Source organism: Chiloscyllium plagiosum, unplaced genomic scaffold (assembly GCF_037043375.1).
Source record: "Chiloscyllium plagiosum isolate Xiang-an unplaced genomic scaffold, Cpla_swu_hap1 HiC_scaffold_14, whole genome shotgun sequence".
Lineage (NCBI taxonomy): Eukaryota > Metazoa > Chordata > Chondrichthyes > Orectolobiformes > Hemiscylliidae > Chiloscyllium > Chiloscyllium plagiosum.
In genome coordinates this window covers 39,893,444-39,912,359 of record NW_028270152.1, presented here as the reverse complement: position 1 = coordinate 39,912,359, position 18,916 = coordinate 39,893,444, and the positions used below count along the sequence as shown (strand labels likewise).

The 18,916-nt window shown below is 41.3% G+C and overlaps 1 protein-coding gene across 22 annotated transcripts in view; it reads right to left on the bottom strand.

The window, feature by feature from the left end:
* The window catches only part of slmapa (sarcolemma associated protein a), a 258,658-nt gene that overhangs the window by 171,540 nt on the left and 68,202 nt on the right, over window positions 1-18,916 (bottom strand). For all 22 annotated transcript variants that reach the window (XM_087994334.1, XM_087994332.1, XM_043708129.2 and 19 more), the window contains exon 4: window positions 7,018-7,054. In XM_087994334.1, the coding sequence (XP_087850460.1) occupies window positions 7,018-7,054 (37 nt within the window). The remainder of the gene's footprint in view (window positions 1-7,017; window positions 7,055-18,916) is intronic.

Sequence of the window (18,916 nt, the reverse complement as noted above, 5' to 3'; positions counted from 1 at the left end):
AGGGCTGGCAGAAGATTAAAAACTGGCAGCAGACAGCCACTTCAACCTGTTTGCACCTGTCAGCGCCTAAGCGTGATGTCACAGGAAAACAGGTAGGTGATTAGTGGCTATTCTTCCATGTTTTAAGATTGGCTATTTGGTTTAATCAGGAGGTATCACTGGAGCTAAAGTGCACAGTCAAGAAATAAAATAATACCTTTAAAATAATTAACATCCAAATTAATTAATTAAATAGAATAGAGATGGCTGGGCATGTGATATGTTGCAGCTATAGTATTTGGGACCTGGTGGATGTCAGTGGGATCCATGGTGTCACCTGCACCAAATATTTTGCTGCTCGAGGAACTTGACTTGGAGTTGATTAATCTAAGTTGTGGACACTTATGTTTCAGGACGCAGTCACACCTTTAATTTAATGTGATTAATGTTTGGTCCATATTTAAGAACTTGAGTGCCCAAGAATAGGCAAGTACGGAGCTCCAAAATCTAGCTATGGAGGAACCTTAGCCTTATCCAATAAGGTATGAGGTTCTTGCTCCTGGTGCAGGTGAGGACACAGATTGTAGGATAAGTGAACACAACACTGTGGTCCAGAGCACCATTCAAGTAGGGGGAGAAAAGAGAAATGTTCTATTAATAGGGGACAATATAGTTTGATGAATGACATTGGTCTCTGTAGAAAAGACAGAATCCCAAAGGCTATGTTGTTTACTTGGTGTCAAGGATCGCATATCCAGAGATGTGCAGGTTAGGTGAATTGGCCATGCTAAACTGCCCAACGTTCAGGGATGTGTAGGCTAGATGCATTAGTTAGGAAAAGTGTAGAGTAATAGGTGTAGGGAAATGGGTCGAGGTAGGATACTCTTCAGAGAGTCAGTGTGGACATGTTGGGCCAAATGGTCTGTTTCCACACTGTAGGGATTCGAATTTGGTAGGGATTCTAATTCTAATTCTCTCTGGGCTGGAGAGGAACTTGAGAGTAGGAGGGGAAGGATTCAGGTTGTCATCGTCCACGTAGGTTCCAATGACATCGGCAGGACCAGGAAAGAAATTCTGCTGAAGGAGTAATAGCAGCTCAAGGCTAAATTAAAAGCATACCATAAAGATAATAGCCTCCATATTACTACTAATGTAAATTGCTGTGGGGTAAATAATGCCTCTTTGTTGGCTATGTAGAACAGTCCATCTTCCGTCGTTACACCGGCACCACTCCCCACCTCTTCCTCCGCTGCATTGATGACTGCACCGGCGCCATCTCATACTCCCGCGAGGAAGTTGAGCAATTCATCAACTTCACCAACACATTCCACCCTGACCTTAAATTTACCTGGACCATCTATGACACTTCCCTCCCCTTCCTGGACCTCTCCATTTCCATTAATGACGACTTGACACTGACATTTCTTACAAACCCACCGACTCCCACAGCTACCTGGATTATACCTCTTCCCACCCTACCTCCTGCAAAAAAATGCCACCCGGATTCCTAATTCCCCCGCCTCCGTCGAATCTACTCCCAAGAGGACCAGTTCCACCACAGAACAGACCAGATGGCCTCCTTCTTTAGAGACTGCAATTTCCCTTCCCACGTGGTTAAAGATGCCCTCCAATGCATCTTGTCCACATCCCGCACCTCCGCCCTCAGACCTCCAACCGTAACAAGGACAGAACCCCCCGGTGCGCACCTTCCACCCTACCAACCTTCGCATAAACCAAATCATCTGCCGACATTTCCGCCACCTCCAAACGGACCCCACCACCAAGGGATATATTTCCCTCCCCACCCCTTTCCACCTTCCACAAAGACCGTTCCCTCCGTGACTACCTGGTCAGGTCCACGCCCCTCCCAACAACCCACCCTCCCGTCCTGGCACCTTCCCCTTTCACCGCAGGAATTGCAAAACCTGTGCCCACGTCTCCTCCCTCACCTCCATCCAAGGCCCTAAAGGAGCCTTCCACATCCATTAAAGTTTTACATGCACAACCACCAATGTCATTTATTGTAACTGTTGCTCCCGATGCAGTATCCTCTATATTGGGGAGACTGGACGCCTTCTAGCGGAGCGCTTTAGGGAACATCTCTGGGACACCCGCATCAATCAACCACACCACCCGTGGCCCAACATTTCAATTCCCCCTCCCACTCAGCCGAGGACATGGAGGTCCTGTGCCTCCTTCACCGCCGCTCCCTCACCACCCGACGCCTGGAGGAAGAACGCCTCATCTTCCACCTCGTAACACTTCAACCCCAGGGCATCAATGTGGACTTCACCAATTTCCTCATTTCCCCACCTCACCCCAGTGCCAAACCTTCAGCTCAGCACTGTCCCCATGACCTGTCCTACAGGCTATCTTCTTTTCCACCTATCCACTCCACCCTCCTCTCTGACCTATCACCTTCATCCCACCCCCATCCACCCATTGTACTCTTTGCTACATTCCCCCACCCTCCTTCCTGACCTATCACCTTCATCCCCACCCCCACTCACCTATTGTACTCTATGCCACTTTCTCCCCACCCCCACCCTCCTCTCATTTATCTCTCCACCCTTCAGGCACTCTGCCTGTATTCCTGAAGGGCTTTTCCCAAAACGTCGATTTTCTTGTTCCTCGGATGCTGCCTGAACTGCTGTGCTTTTCTAGCACCACTCTACTCCAGAATCTGGTTTCCAGCATCTGCAGTCATTGTTTTTACCTAGTTGACAAGCAAAGGGGTGATGCTGAATCTCCACACACTTGAAGTGTGGAAATATGTGGTTGACTCTTGCCAACGAATGAGACAATTTGGCTCTATGTCAGGAAGAAGTATCACAAACTAAATTTTTGCTGTGATTGAGAGCTAAAGCAAGGGACAAAAGACTTGTCTCAGGTCAAGGAAGGCCACATGTCAAGTGTATGACAAGGTAGAGACGACAAGTGTGTGTGAGTGCGAGTGCGAGTGAGTGCGAGTGAGTGTGAGAGAGAGAGAGAGAGAGAGAGAGAGAGAGAGAGAGAGAGAGAGAGAGAGAGAGAGAGAGAGAGAGAGAGAGAGAGAGAGTGTGTGTGTGTGTGTGTGTGTGTGTGTGTGTGAGAGAAAGAACAACACACACACACACAGAGCGAGAGAGACAGAGAGAGGGAGAGGCAGAGAGAGAGGGAGACGGGCGGGGTAGATAAAAGAGAGAGAGAGAGAGAGAGAGAGAGAGAGAGAGAGAGAGAGAGAGAGAGAGAGAGAGAGAGAGAGAGAGAGAGTGTGAGTGAGAGTGAGATATATATACGTATATCAAAATTACTGAAGACAAGTATAAGGGTAGCCAGGAGTTAGCAAAGAGCAGTGTTAGTGACTCAAGAAAATTAGAAAATGAAAGCTGTGGTCTGCCAAAGCCAAGTCTTCAGTCTAAACTTGTTTGCCATCAACCTATTCGGGCATCAAAGAAGATCAGATGACATCTACCTTGGAAAATACCACACACAAACGATGTGATAATCATCGCCAATATGTAGAAAAGCTAGAGGCAGGTTTAAAATTATGACAAAATATTCTCAAATGAACGGAGCTAAAAATGTCCTGCAAGTTCATATACTTGCATGTCTCTTTATACACCAAGTGAGAGAGAGCCACATTATGTCACCAGAACAGAAATGTAGCAGCTGACTGAATTGAAGTACCTAGGTTTGATTATTCAGAAAGACGGTTGGCCGAAGAGGAATGTCACACAAGATAGTTGTGAACGGACCAGACCAGAAAAAAGGAAGACCAAGGTGGTGATAGATGGTCACGATCCAAGGCAGACGACGCCCAAATCGGGGATCTTACTGAGTTTCAGATGTTATTGAGATGGACATGATGAAGTTAAATCAGGAAGACTCAGGCTGAATGGAAATAACTTTTGAAGGATGTTATAAGTTTTGAACCCATGTGGCAGGGGAAAGTGAGCTTATTGGAGAAACAGATGAAATTGTTGACTTTTACTTCATACATTATTCTCTCATGGGACAGGAATGTCACTCTCAAGATCAGGATTTATTGTCCATGCTGAACAGTCCTTGAACTACCTTGCTAGATCAGAAACAAAAATAGAAACCATTCCTCTGTTCTGAAGAAGAGTCACTTGACCTGAAACACGAACTCAAGATTTCTCTCCACAGATGCTGCCAGACCTGCAGAGCTTTTCCAGCAATTTTAAATTTTGTTTGATATACAGCATTTGCAGATTTTTCTGTTTTTGCCTTACTATGTCAGTTCAGAGGGCAAGTAAGATTTAACCACATTGTGGTGTGGATCTGGAGTCATATGTGGACCCAAAAAGGTAAAGACAGCAGTTTTCCTTTTCCAAAAATATTTGTGAACCAGAAAAAGGTTCATTAGTCATGACACTGTCATCATTACTAAGGCTTATAATTTTTATAACACAACACATTTGCCAGAAGAGCACTAAACAGCAAAAAAATGATTATAAGAAATGTCTGGATTGTGTCAATTAATTAATGTAAAAGTACTTAGTTCAATGTATTAGTTGTCTGTGAAGTAATAATTGATTTACATAAGTGTTAGTTGTTAAATATGTGAAAGATTGGTATCTATCTGTTGGTCTTTTGAGACATTAACATCTTTTGATAATGTTGTTGTTCTGTACAGAACAACAACATGGAAGCTTCTGATAGGACGGGGAAAAAAATAACTTTAATGCAACTTGCATCTCAGCTGTATCCTAAAGTTTCAAGCTCGGCAAAATTTCTGAAAAGATCATTCAAAGAGCCTATCTGCAAATATTCTTGTCAGGTACAGAATAAAGTATCACCACAATAAAATATCACCACTACAAATCTTTATCTTTGTTCAGGACTAAATGTTAGGGATAAATATATATCTAGCTCAGTAAATTGTGCAAGTGCAAAATGCAGGTGTTGGAAATTTGAACCAAAGAACAGAAAATGCTAGAAATTTTCAGTCTGGCAACATTGATGGAGAGGAAATGAAACAGTTCAAGTTGACCACTGTTTGTCATGAGTTCTTAGTATTTCCTCATAATCATGCAACTTATTTAATGTCTCAGCTGTTACATGGATCCACCAATGCAGTTGAAACTACAGGATTCCATGGCACAATTCAAAGATCAAGAGACTTTTTACAGTGTGCTGAGCAACATTCTTTCCTCAACTAATAGCACCAAAAGAGATCAAATTTAATGATGTTTAAAAGGCACTGTCGTCCCTGGATCAACTACCATATTTTCCTTCAAAATAACTAACTATACTTAAAATGCAATTAATCGATACAAAGCACAACCGGATAACACGATCACTTGAAAAAAAGCTTGCCAGTGAGCACCAATGATAATTCCAAGCAAAACTCACTTAACAGAACACATCAATTGATAAATTAGCAGAAAACCTGGCCAGGTGTTAGATAAATCTCATATTACCAGTATTGCTGTTAACATTAATCAAATTAGCTGAATATAATCTCCAATATAATTCCTTGAATAACAATCAAGTTTTTAGGAGGCATTAAACTTAAAATGCTCCAGTTGTTCATGATGAAGTATCTTTTGTTTGCTTTGATTTGTTTCCATAGCTGTCTCAATGGTGGAAGATTTCCTCCCACTGACAAAAAAAAATTGTCAACATGCTTCTTATTTGATGCATTTACAGCTTTGCTATGACCATTAGATGAAATCCTTCCTACAGTAAAACGCAATCTACCAAATAAACCACCATTTTAAAAAAATGTTCAATATATTATACGAATATATTAAAAAAATATTCATTGCACAAAATAAATTAGTTTCACATGGAAGTACTTACCAATTGTGCCACTTTCTCAAGACTTCTATTTGAACACAAAGCTTTGGAGCTGTTTGGTGATCAGTGCCATTGTTTGGAAGGAAGTCAAGAAAAAATTTGTCTCTATGCTGAGGCATGTACGTCCATGTGACAATTTTTTCATAAATTAAATAATTTTAATAATCTTATAAAAAGGGCAAAATCCTCTAGACTATTATAAAGAAAAAAAACATATACTTCTAATTTTCCATACATAGAAGAAATACTGATCTAAGAATGTAGGTCCCAATTAACCCATTTTAGTGTTTGATAATGTCTTGTCCTAATTTCTTTAAGGGCCAAAAATGACTGATAACAAGACAGATGCAATTACTTTTCATTTATTAACAATAGAAATGTTCTGCACTTTTTCTAACTCACCTTAAATTATTCATCTAAACATCCAAGCAACTGATCACATCTATGTTCACAGGTATTTTTATTAGTATCACTTATTTTAAAAAAGCCTTACAAACGTAAACATCAACTTTTAATCCCAGGTATGTTTACTAGTACCACTTGTTTTAAAACATCAACTCTGACTGCAGGTAACTCAGCTAACAACCATTTTGTGACACTTGTAATCATCAACACGCAAACTGCCGAATAGTGAAATATTTAGTGATAAAAATGTAGATTCTTGTTAAAAAGCAACATGGTAAGTGTGAAGGGAAATCCAATTCCTTCAAAAGATTTACATTTACATTCAACTCAATGATGTATTTCTTGTGCCAAGGCTTCAGTTATTCATATTGTTAACTTTTATGTGATGATTTTATTACCTGAAGACTCAGACTAAACGCTTGTTCAAAGTACTCATCAAAAAGTGTCTCTGATATCAATACAAACAAGATTGTGGCAGCAATCTCTGAAGGAAAACCGTTCAGTCATTTAAATTTTAAGGGGAGACTTTGTGACATGGCATCTACATTCTAATTATAACTAAACTGTGTGTAGCAAGCTGAAAGCAGTAGGTACCCTTAGAGATCCATATATTGCTTGACCAATAACTTGGTACTTGTCTACAAGAATGCTTTATTACAAATGATGTAGAACTCATTACGGAAATAAAGTTTAGAAATCAAATCAAACTGAATATCACTACTTAAATTTTAATACTCAAGGCTTTTAATACTTAACCCCATATGTTTACCAAAAGTACATTTCAATACATCAGCTAAGGGAAGAAACCAAAGTATAAAGGGCACTCACCTTTTCAACAGGAAGTGGTAGAGGAGCCTGGATGACACTAAAAGACAAGAAGTATTATGTAAGACAAAACTGTAACAGCTATCTTAATTATCAAGGTCAGTATTTTTAAAAATCTGCTCTCTGCTTGTGGAAGTTATGAAATGAATGCACCTGAAAACTAGAATTTACGTAAAAAATAAATCATCATTGGGCAATTCTAATGAATGTGTAACACTGTTGTGTGTGTGTGTCAATGCTTAGCATATGAATGACTTGCTTCTGGTAAAATTGTCCTTCATAAAATGCAAATCTTCAACAATGAACTTTGTTCATCATTCCCTGCCTTTCAAACAGAGAAGCAGAATGCAACCCATTTAATAAATTACATTTTCAGATAGTGACTTCAAACACTGAAAAACTGTATATACAGCAGTTACATTTATCACATGACTATTTCCAGAAATACTTGAAAGCTAAGCTATATTTTGGTAATTACACAATACACACATCCAAGCTGATTACAGTCCCATGAGTTATCAATATCTAAACTCAACCTAGCAATGGCATTACTCTCGACTATTTATCACAAAGGAATTGAGAAGAAGATGCAGCCTGCTGCAACATCGATAGAAGTGGTTGAGAGAATAACAAATGAAAGGAAGGACTAGAAAATTAACAGAACACTTTTCCTCATCTTCAGATGGTGCTCTTTAATTTTGTTTTTATACATCTGCAAACTTCAAAAAGAAAATTCAAAACTTCCGTTCCAGAGACATGATTTCTAAACTTTATTAAGTTTGAAAAATAATTAATGCATTTGTAGTTTCCATGGCTATTTCTGATAATAAATTGGATAGAAACCATCAGATTTTGAATGTCTTAAGCCTTTTCAATTTGTTCCTGGCATTTTCTTGAAAACTTATATTACATGAACTAAATTTTTCCACATGGCAACTTTTTCTCTCAAGTATTCATTTAGGAAACCTGCCACGTTCTAAGTGTCCAGTAAAGTTTCACCTACCTTACCGCAGTCATTGAAATTTTTGTTTTAATATCCAATACTGTTATTTCCCTTTTTTGCAATTCTTCTTGCTTTCTTGGAATCACTTTTCCACTATCTACAAGTTTCTCTTGATTTCCAATACATGCACAAGCATAAGATTTGTATTAATTCCAATTTCTTTTGTTTCTTTTTGCCTATCATTAAATTTAGTCTGGTTTGTTCCTCATTCTGATTCTAAAAGTGAAGGATTTAGATGTCCTTGTACTTGAAAAACTAAGATACAGGTCCAACAAGCATTTAGGAAGGCAAATAGCATGTTAGTTTCCACTGCAAGAGTTCTTTTTTTAATTTTGTCACGGGATGAGGGCATCACTGGCTTGGCCAACAATTATTGCCCCTCTCTAATTGCCCTTGAGTAGCTGGTGGTGAGCTATCTTTTTGAACTGCTCCAGTTAATTTGCTGTAGCTACATCCATGTTGCTATAAGGGCTCCAGGACTCTAACCCAGCAGTATTAAACGAATGGCAAAACATTTCCAAGTCATGACGGTGAGTAGCTTGGAGGAGAATACTGCAGGTGATCGTGTTCCCATGTATCTGCCCATCTCCTTCTAGATGGAATGATTGTGGTTTGGAAAGTCCTGTCAAAGGAGACTTGAATTTCTGTAGTGCATCTTGTAGATGGTACACATGACTGCTTTTGAGCGTGAATGGTTTGGATGTATGCTACTCTAGTGCACTGCTTTGACCGGGATGACGTCAAACTTCTCTTGTGTTGTTAAGGCACAAAAGGATATCATTCAGCTTATCATCCCTGCAACAATAATTTTACTTCGTGCCAATTTCCTGCTTTCCCCCCACATCCCTGGGAACCATTTCTAAACAAATCATCATCCATATTTCTCTTGGAATGCCTTAGGTGAACCTTCCTCAACCACATTTCCAGGCAGTGCATTCTATACCTTAACTACTCAATGTAGTTTTCTTTTCCCCCACTAATCCAGGCAAGTAGCAAATATTCTGTTACACTCCTGAATTGTGCCTTCTCAATGATGGACACGTTTTGGGGAAGGAGGGAATTTATTTATAGCAGGATTCCTAACCTCTGACCTACTCTTGTTGCCATTATATTTTTTCGGTGAGTCCAATTCAGTTTATGGCCAATGGTAACCCCCAAGGTATGGATGGTGGGGTTTCAGTGATGGTAATGCAATTGCATTTCAAGGGATGATGGTTAGTTTCTCCCTTGTTGGAGATGGTCATTACCTGGATGTTGTGTGGAATCAATGCTGTATCTCATTTGTCAGCGCAAGCCTGATTATTGTTTAGGTCTTATCACATTTGGACTGCTTCATTATCTAAGAAGCATTGTGCAACCATCAGCAAACATTTTCACTTCTGAGCTTATTCATAAGTGAAGGCCATTGATGAAGCAAACAAAAATGATTGAACTGAGGACACTAACTGGAGAAACTCCTGCAGTGTTATGTCCTGGAGCCGAGATGATCTTCAACAACTACAACCATTTTCTTTTGCATCAGGTATAACCGACACTAACAAAGACTTTAATGTCTGATTCCTATTGACTCCGGTTTTGCTGGGGGTCCTTGGTGCCACACTCAGTCAAATGTGGCATTGATGTCTTCCACTCTTCCAGTGGAAACTAACATGCCATTTGCTTTCCTAAATGCTTGTTCAACCTGCATCTTTACTAAGTTTTTCAAGTACAAGAACATCTAAATCCCTCACTTTTAGAATCGGAATGGGGAACAAACCAGACTAAATTTAACTGCAGAATACAGCTCTTAAAACAAAGTTTGAACTAAGGCTTTAATGAAATCTGGAGTTGAGTGACCCTGACAAAACCTAAACTGAGTGCCAGACATCAGGTTGGTGCTAAGCATTTGCTGCTTGATAGCACAATCGATGACACCTTCCATAATTTTACTGATGATTGAGAGTAAACAGAGGAGGTCTTAATTGGCTAGGTTGAATTTGTCTGATTTTCATATAAAGGAAATACCTGGGCGATATTCCACATTGTTGGGTGGATGCCAGTGTTTTGGCTGTACTGGAGCAGCAATATTCGTGTGCTTCCAGTTGTTTGTGATACCATGTGGAGTGAAGTGAGTTAGTGGAAGACTCACACCTATCATTGAACTCTGGAGTATGCAGAGCTGGATTATCCATTTGGCACTTCCGGTTGAAGATTACTGCGAATACTTCAATCTTATCTTTTACACTGATGTGCTGAGCTACCCTTTTATGAAGGATGAGCATTATTTGTTCAGTATCTTTTTCAGTGAGTTGTTTAATTGCCAATGATCATTCATGACTGGATGTTGTAGGACTGCAAAGCTTAGACTTGTTGATAATGGAGTAACTTACCTTTGCCTACTATTTGCTGATATTCTGTTTGTCATGCAACTAAGTCTTGTTTCTTGTAGCTTGCCACCTCATTTTAATGTATGCCTTGTGCTGCCGCACTCTTCACTAGCTTGATGGTAATGATAGAATATGGGGGAATATGCCAGGCTATGAGGTTGTGGATTGTATTGTAGTACAATTCTGCTGCAGCTGATGACCCACAGAACCTCATGATATCTTTAATTGCCAGATCTGTTCACTTTATTCCATTTAGTATAGTAACAGAACTACACATCATGCTTGGTATTAAGAGTGGTAATCCATCTGGTTCTCTTATATCCTGTAGAAAAGGAAATCTGACATCCGCATCAGGTCTAGCCTAAATGTGACTCCAGTTGAGGTGATGCCCTAGTGGCATTATTGCTAGACTATTAATTTTGAGACCCAGGTAATATTATGGGAACTGGGATAAAATCCTGCAATGGCAGAGTCTAATCATAACCATGAAACTGTTGCCGATTATCAGAAAAATTCAATTCATTCACGAATGTTTTTTAGGGAAGGATATCTTCCATCCATACCTGGTCTGGTTTATATAGGACTCCAGCGTGATTGCCTTTTAACTGTCCTCTGGACAATTAGGGAGGGATCAGCTGGTTGAGCCAGCAACACTCACATCCCGTGAATGAATCAAAAGGACCAATAACAATGTAATTGACTCTTTACTACCTTCTGCAGTGGCCTAGCAATGTCATCAAGTTCAAAGGTAATTAAGAGGAGACAATTTTTGTTAAGTAAAGGTGAGAATCTGCTTCTCATGACCATGTGTTTAAGACCATATGTAAGTTTAAGGTGAGGAGCAAGTGCTTTTGAGGAGATCTGAGAAAATCTTTTTAATGCAACATACAATAGAAATATGGAATGTGCTACCTGAGAGTATGGTGGAGGCAGATACTCTTGTAACATTTAATAATGTATAGTATAGTATAGTAAGCTATGAACCTGGAAATAAAAGGATTAGTGCAGTTTGTTGTGTGTTAGTCAGCACGGATCTGGTGGACTGAAGGGCTGTTTCTACACCATAGGACCCTGTGATTGCAGCTTACCCCCAGATCAAATCGCTTGTTTGTTGATCAATAACTATTTCACTGTCAATAATCATTTGTTCACTCGGCTCTTGTCTACTGAAGCCAGCATCAAGCAAGTCCTGCTTGGCTTGGAGCACCTGACGGAGTTGAGACCTTCACGCACAAGGTAAGCTTCCTTCTCTTGAATGTCCTCATCTTTCACCAAAGATAGCTCCTGTTCTCCCAGTCCCTCAGCATCCAGCACATCTCTTCTTTGTCTGCTGGAACCGTCCAGAGTATACCTTTGAACTTAATGGCATTGCTACACCACTGCAGAGGATTTTTAAGAGTCAACTACTTTGTTATAGGTTCTCTCTTTTAATTTAGGTGGTGTGGTCCATCTTATCTGGAATACACTGCAAAGCCTCATCAAACTGGTTCAAACAACAGAACTGCATCTTCAACAGCTGTATCATATGCTCCATCATGGCCCTGTCTGAAGCACGGGCGGCTGTGTTTGTGGTTCACATTAACTGGTGGGTTCTGCAATGGTGTCATCTGATAGCTGAGGTGAGGAGACCCGGAACAAGGCTTGTGAGGCACCTAAATCCCCAAGTGCAGACTAGACAGGAGTCTACTCCAGGAAGTAGTTGCCAGGGTGCCGGGCACACACCTGTAAAATAAACTCTGCTGTAATGGGATTTGGCCCCCTCAGTGCAATGTGTGCACAGTTTGATTGCATTCTTTACTTGTTGGAAGCCAGCTCTGTGGCCAAATCCAGTGGTGCTGCCAAGGCTGTATCACTGACCTAGTCATGGAAAAACAAAAATGAACCAATGTGATCTTGCACGTAAGGTAGCGGTTCACCATCTTGATACAGTTGTGGGTAGATGACTGAGAAGATCTCTCAGAGTCTGCCAGCATTTCCTAGAAGGAGCCAGTTCAACACAGCTGTCACCTTCAGAGCTACCAGAGAGGATGGCTACAACATACAGAACCTGCTGTGACAATGTGCCTTGCTCATCCTAAGAAAACAGCTTCAATGATGCACACCACTAGCCAAGTCGTGGTACACACAGTAGCATCGCAGGAGTGCTCTCCAGGTCGTTCTGCTATAACAAAACAGTTGTTTTCCTTCGCGACCTCATGCTTTGGAAAATCACACTATGGAAAACTACACTAAGGAAAACCACCATAGAAAACTGTGCTGTAGAAGATCGCTAATAGAAAATCACTACATCCATTCAGTAGAAAGTTTGTATTATGCAAATAACATCCACAATTCTTCAATCATCTTATTGCTAATTTGCACGATGAAACACATGTAATAGCAGAATGTCCTGCTTGCAACTTGCAAGGATCAATGAATTGGTGGACATAGTTTGTGACCAGCATTTGCATCCCACACTTGAATCCGCATACATTTCACATGCAGGATGATATGACTGCAAATGATACGAAGCTGCAATTTGCAAATTATTATTCATAAAACTGCTCTTTCAATGGCCACCTGTCAAGTAGAAGTAAAGCCCGTGCATTAGTCCATCAAAATTACATAGACTCCATGAAACCATATTAAGACCATGAGAAGGCACAACAACGCCTCTTTGTCCTCAGGTGGCTCAGAAATTTGGAATGTCCATTTGGACCCTCACCAACCTCTACATATGCACAATTGAAAGCATACTTTCCAGGTGCATACAAGCCTGGTAGGGCAACTGCTCTGTCCAGGACTGTAAGAAACTACAGAAGATTGTGTGCACAATCCAGACCATCACAAAAACCAAGCTTCCATCCATGGACTCCATTTACACATCTTGTTGCTGTGGAAAGGCTGTCAACATCATCAAAGACCCATCCCACCCTAGTAATGTAGTCCTACAACCTTTTGCGTCCGGCAGAAGATACAGAAGCTTGAACACACGCATCAGCAGGTTCAAGAACAGCTTCTTCCTTGGCATTATTAGACGGATGAATGGACTGTCTAAATTCAAATAATGTTGATCGTTAATGTTGATCTTGCCTTGCGCATGTCTTGTGGGGTGTAACCTGCATACCTTACTCTGTTTTTTCCACCTTATGATCTGTATGTCCTTGTTTAAAATTATCTGCCTGTACTGCGCTCAAACAAAGCTGAAGTACACATGACAGTAAATCAAACCAAATTAAATTGTGGGCGGCACGGTGGCACAGTGGTTAGCACTGCTGCCTCAGCACCTGAGACCCGGGTTCATTTCTGTGGAGTTTGCACGTTCTCCTCATGTCTGCGTGGGTTTCCTCCGGGTGCTCCGGTTTCCTCCCACAGTCCAAAGATGTGCAGGGTCAGGTGAATTAGCCATGCTAAATTGCCCGTAGTGTTAGGTAAGGGGTAAATGTAGGGGTATGGGTGGGTTGCGCTTCGGCGGGTCGGTGTGGACTTGTTGGGCCGAAGGGCCTGTTTCCACGCTGTAATCTAATCCAAATCAAAACTACAAGACCATAACCCTGAGACCTTAAGATATAAGAACAGGAGTAGGCTATTCAGCACCTCGAACCTCCTCAGCCATTCAACAGGATCACGACTGATCCAATATTCCTCACATCCACTTTGCTGCCCTTTCTTTGGAATCCTTGATTTCCCTTCTGATCGAAAATCTATCACCGCCTTTACGCAATCCTCCAAGAAAACATTTCTCTTCACATTAATCTTAAATTGGCCCCTCTATTCTCAGACCATGCCCTCTGGTCCTTGGCTCTCCCAAATGAGGAGAAATTCCTCTCAGCATTCACCCTATCAAGCTCCTTAAGAATCCTATATGTTTCAATGAGATCATCTCTCATTCTTCGAAATTCTAATGAGTACAGCCCTAACCTGTTCAACATTAGCATCTAAAACAATCATACTAAGGATGTGCCCAGTGAAATAATATCTTTCCTTAAATAAGGAGAGCAAAACTGTTCATTGTATTCCAGATGTGGTCTCACCAGCACCTTGCACAGTTACAGTCAGACTTCCCTATTTTTCTACTCCAATCCTCTTGAAATAAGAGCCGACATTCCATTAGTGTTCCGGCTTACCTGCAGCACCGACATGTGCTTTGTGCACAGGTATGCTACTTCGTGTTGCAGTTTTTCCTCTATTTAAATAACACCCTGTTCATTTTGTTCTTCCTTCCAAAGTTAACTATAGGTAGTTCGCATTTCCCATGTTGTACGGTATTTGACAACTTATTAGAGATTCATAGAATCCCTATGGTGTGGAAGCAGGTCATTCAGTCAATCAAATCCGTATCAAACAACATCCCACTTGGACCAACTTCCCCCCTCCCCATCTGTATAATCCTGCACTCCCCATGGCTAATCCACCTAACTGACACATTCCTGGGCACTATGGGCAATTTAGCATGGCCAATCCACCTAACCTGCACATCCTTAGACTGTGGGAAGAAATGGAGCACCCAAGGAAATCCATGCAGACACAGACAGAAAATGTAAAATCCACACAGATAGTTCCTTAAGTGCAGAATTGAATCCAGGACCCTGGCATTGTGAGTCACCTCAAATTGACTGCAACATTTTTCCAACATAGGTATTAGGCTAACCAGCTTCACTCACTATGGACATTGCTTTACGCATTTTCCAGTTGAAGGTTGTTTCTAACAATCGGAACAGGACAGCAATGAACTCTGCTTGCAGTTGACACCACGGCACTAGGCTTGACCTGATTATCAGTTTCGCACTCATGTCTCAATTTACCTTACTTGGCACCATTTTGTATGCCACTCGCCCCATGGAGGCCTCAGTGGTGTTTGCTGCATGTCACACCCCTTCCTATATTCTTCCACATCGTCCCATGTTCTACTGCCTCCATACATTTGTTTTGCCCTGTCACAGCTCTTGTTCCCTTTTCAAACTAAACTCCTCTAGCACTCCCCCTCATTGAATGCCCCTATCCCCAATAGCTACAGAGCACCCCTTTCCACCCAACCTCCATTCCCATCTCCACCAATTCAGCAAAGAAATGTTCTGCACCACCTGAATAACTTCAACAGACAGGTTATTACTGTGGACCCCTGAGCACTCTTTTTGCAGCTCCCCAACTGATGCTACATTACTTCCTTAACTGCACGCAATGGCAGAATCCTTGGATCCTGACTGAGAGTCCCAAGTGGATGACTGACCAAAGCCCAATGCCTGGATTACGTGGGGACTCTGTCTATGACCGATTGGACTGGCAGCCCCTCGTAACAACTCTCCTTGGCTCGACCGAGAACTACTTCCCAATGATTTTGAGACACAGTCAATAATCTTTTTAATTCAGCCTCAAGTATATTCAACGTCCTAGCCTCCACTCCTCTGTACCGAAGCAAATCTCAAAGATTAATAACTCTGAAAGCATAAAATTCTGACATATCTGTTTCAGGAGACACCGTATTTTAAACAGCGCCCCTTACTTTTAGTCATCCCTCTGTAAGGGGGAAAACATCCTCTCAGCATCGAGCCCACCACATCCCCTCATTAGGTTCAGTCTTTCATCTTAGGAATTCTCAAAGTCTGGTTTCATTTGGTCAGGAGCATGAAAAGAATTTCCATATTAATTAAGTGAGATTTGCAATTAATGAGGGCTATAATGAACAATTACCCTATAATATTTATTTTGCCACAGCCAAACAAGAATCTTGTGTGGAGCTTTGTTGAAACATTTAGATTGTTGCTCTTATTGCAATTCTCACAAGTTTTCTCTCCGTAGCTCTTGTTGTTTTGGGCCCAGTGAGATTCTGCCCTTTAACTCAGAAGCATGAATGCCACAAACTGATCCACAGCTAAAATAAATTTCAGGTCATGTCATAGTAGCATAAAATAACATTATTGTGTTAGATGGGGTAGGTGTGAAGATACTGTTTCCCTTGTTTCCCCTGGTTTCTAGTTTCCCTAGTTCCGAAATCTAGGTAATAATTTTAGAAGAAGAAGTGGATCATCTGTAATTGAAATCTGGAAAAATTCATTCACTCTGAGAGCTGAGTGTCTTTGGAATTCTCAATCTTAGAGATCTGTGGATGCTCAATCATCAAATCCCTACTGCAAGCATTCTACTGAGTATTTTTAAACAACTGATAATCTTCAGAACCAACTCCATCTTTTTTGATTGAACTATTGTAAAGTTAGCTCTCAAAATAAATAACAGTTGATAAAGTGTGAAGCTGGAAAAAGCACAGCAGGTCAAGCAGTATCAAAGTAATAGGGGAGTTAGCGTCCAGGTCGGGACCTTTCATCAGCCCTAATGAAACGTCCCGACCTGAAACGTCAATTGTTCTACTACTTTAATGCTGCATGACCCGTTGTGCTTTCTCCAGCCCCACATTTTATCGACTTGAACTTTCCAGTAACTGCAGTCCTCACTATCTGCAAGTTGCTCAAAACAAATTAGTCAATTATATACTTTTTAAATATTCATTCAGGGTATGTGGGCTTCACTAGCTGGACCAGCATTCATTGCCCATCTCTAATCGCCCTTGAGATGGAGATGGCATGCCGCCTCTTGACTCACTGTAGTCCATTTGGTGTAGTAACACCAACTGTGCTGCTCATGAGGGAGTGTCAGGGTTTTGACCCACCATTGGTGAAATAAAATTGTATATTGTACAGCACGGAAACAGACCCTTTGGTCCAACTCTTCCATGCCGACCAGATATCACAGAAAAGTATAGCACAGAACAGGCCCTTTGGCCCATGATGTTGTGCCGAGTAGCCCAACCCAATCTAGTCCCATCTGCCAGCACCCGGCCCATATCCCTCCAAATCCCTTCATATACCCATCCAGATGCCTTTTAAATGTTGCCATTGTACCAGCCTCCACCACTTCCTCTGGCAGCTCATTCCATACACGTACCATCCTCTGAAAAGGTTGCCACTGAGGTCTCTTATATCTTTCCCCTCTCACCCTAAACCTATGCCCTCTAGTTCTGGACTGCCCGACCCCAGGGAAAAGTCCTTGTCTAGTTGTCCTATCCATGCCCCTCATGATTTGGAGATGCCGATGGTGGACTGGGGTATACAAAGTTAAAAATCACAACACTAGGTTATAGTCCAACATATATAGTATCACTATTTGATATTTGGCAATATACCATGTTCAATCATGGTCGTCATCTGTTAAATCTCTGCTTCATAAATGCTTGCATTACACCTGAAAGGCTATAATTGAAAGATTCTATAAAGGTTTATCAATACTCAAAGAAATATTTTCAAACTGATTGCAAAAATTCAGAAATGTAAAACATAAACTATGCTGTTACAGTTTGTGCAGCTGGATGAACCAGGACAAACATAAATTTTGGAGCCAAACTTTTAAACTAAACCAATAAATGCATCCAAATCCCAGGGAGACAATAAAATTAGTGGTGTATTTCCTTCATAAACAATAACTTGCTCTGCAGCAAATGGCTCCCTCTTGTTGCAGGAGCAGTTAATTACAGTAAAACAAAACCATCTTTAAGCATGAAAAAACAGGCATAGTTGAAAGTTTCCTAAACCAGTCCAAAAACAAATACTTCAAATTATAGACATAAATGTCAGCACAGTTGGTGTTACTACAACTGTGGTTCAAGAGGCAGCTAACCATCTCCGTTTCAAGGGCAGTTAGGGATGGGCAATAAATATTGGTCTGACCCATCTCCCACACTTCTGCTCTCAATGCCTCTCTTCCCTCCTGCAACAGGGATTCGATTCCCCTTGTCCTGACCTACCATCCCACCAGCATCCACATCCAGAAGATCAGCCACCATTTCCACCACCTCCAGTAAAAGGCCACCACCAGACATATTTTCCTCCCTTCCTTTGTCCAACTTCCACAAGGGCAGTTTCCTGATCCATTCTTCCTTTACGCCCAACACCCTTCCATAGCCACGTGGCAACCTCCCCAACAACCGCCGAAGGTGTGGTGATGCTGTTCCTTTAGCAAGGTTATGTTGACCTTGGATTTTTTTTTAGGTCAAAAAAAACGCAGGTTCCGAAATGTCTAGGCTTGGATAGGTTTTAGGACCAGTTTGATTATAGTTAACAGATAGCGTCAGACAAATGGCTTTCAAATTTTAAAAAACTTGCATTTAAAAAATGAAAGGGGATTGACCAGTTCTTCCAGCTCAGTTTTTCCCTCGTTTGATTTGGTTGGCAGTTGGGCTATTCCCTGAAAGCAGTCAGTCAGTAGGATTGTGAAACTGGTTCACCCAAGAGAAGCAGGTCCATGCTGACCCTCCCTCTCACTCTTGGACATGTCTCCTGTAAAACCGTGTGTTTGCTTTTACCTTTTTTTAAACCAAGAGGTGTTTATGGGGATTGTTGCAAGCATTTGGAACAGCATCATGAAGCTGGGATGATTTGTTGAGTTTTCAGATAGATTAAGTTATTTTATAGGCAAAAGAGAGGACTGCAGGTGCTGGAAACCTGTGTTTAGATCAGAGTGGTGCTGGAAAAGCACAGCAGGTCAGGCAGCATCCGAGGAGCAG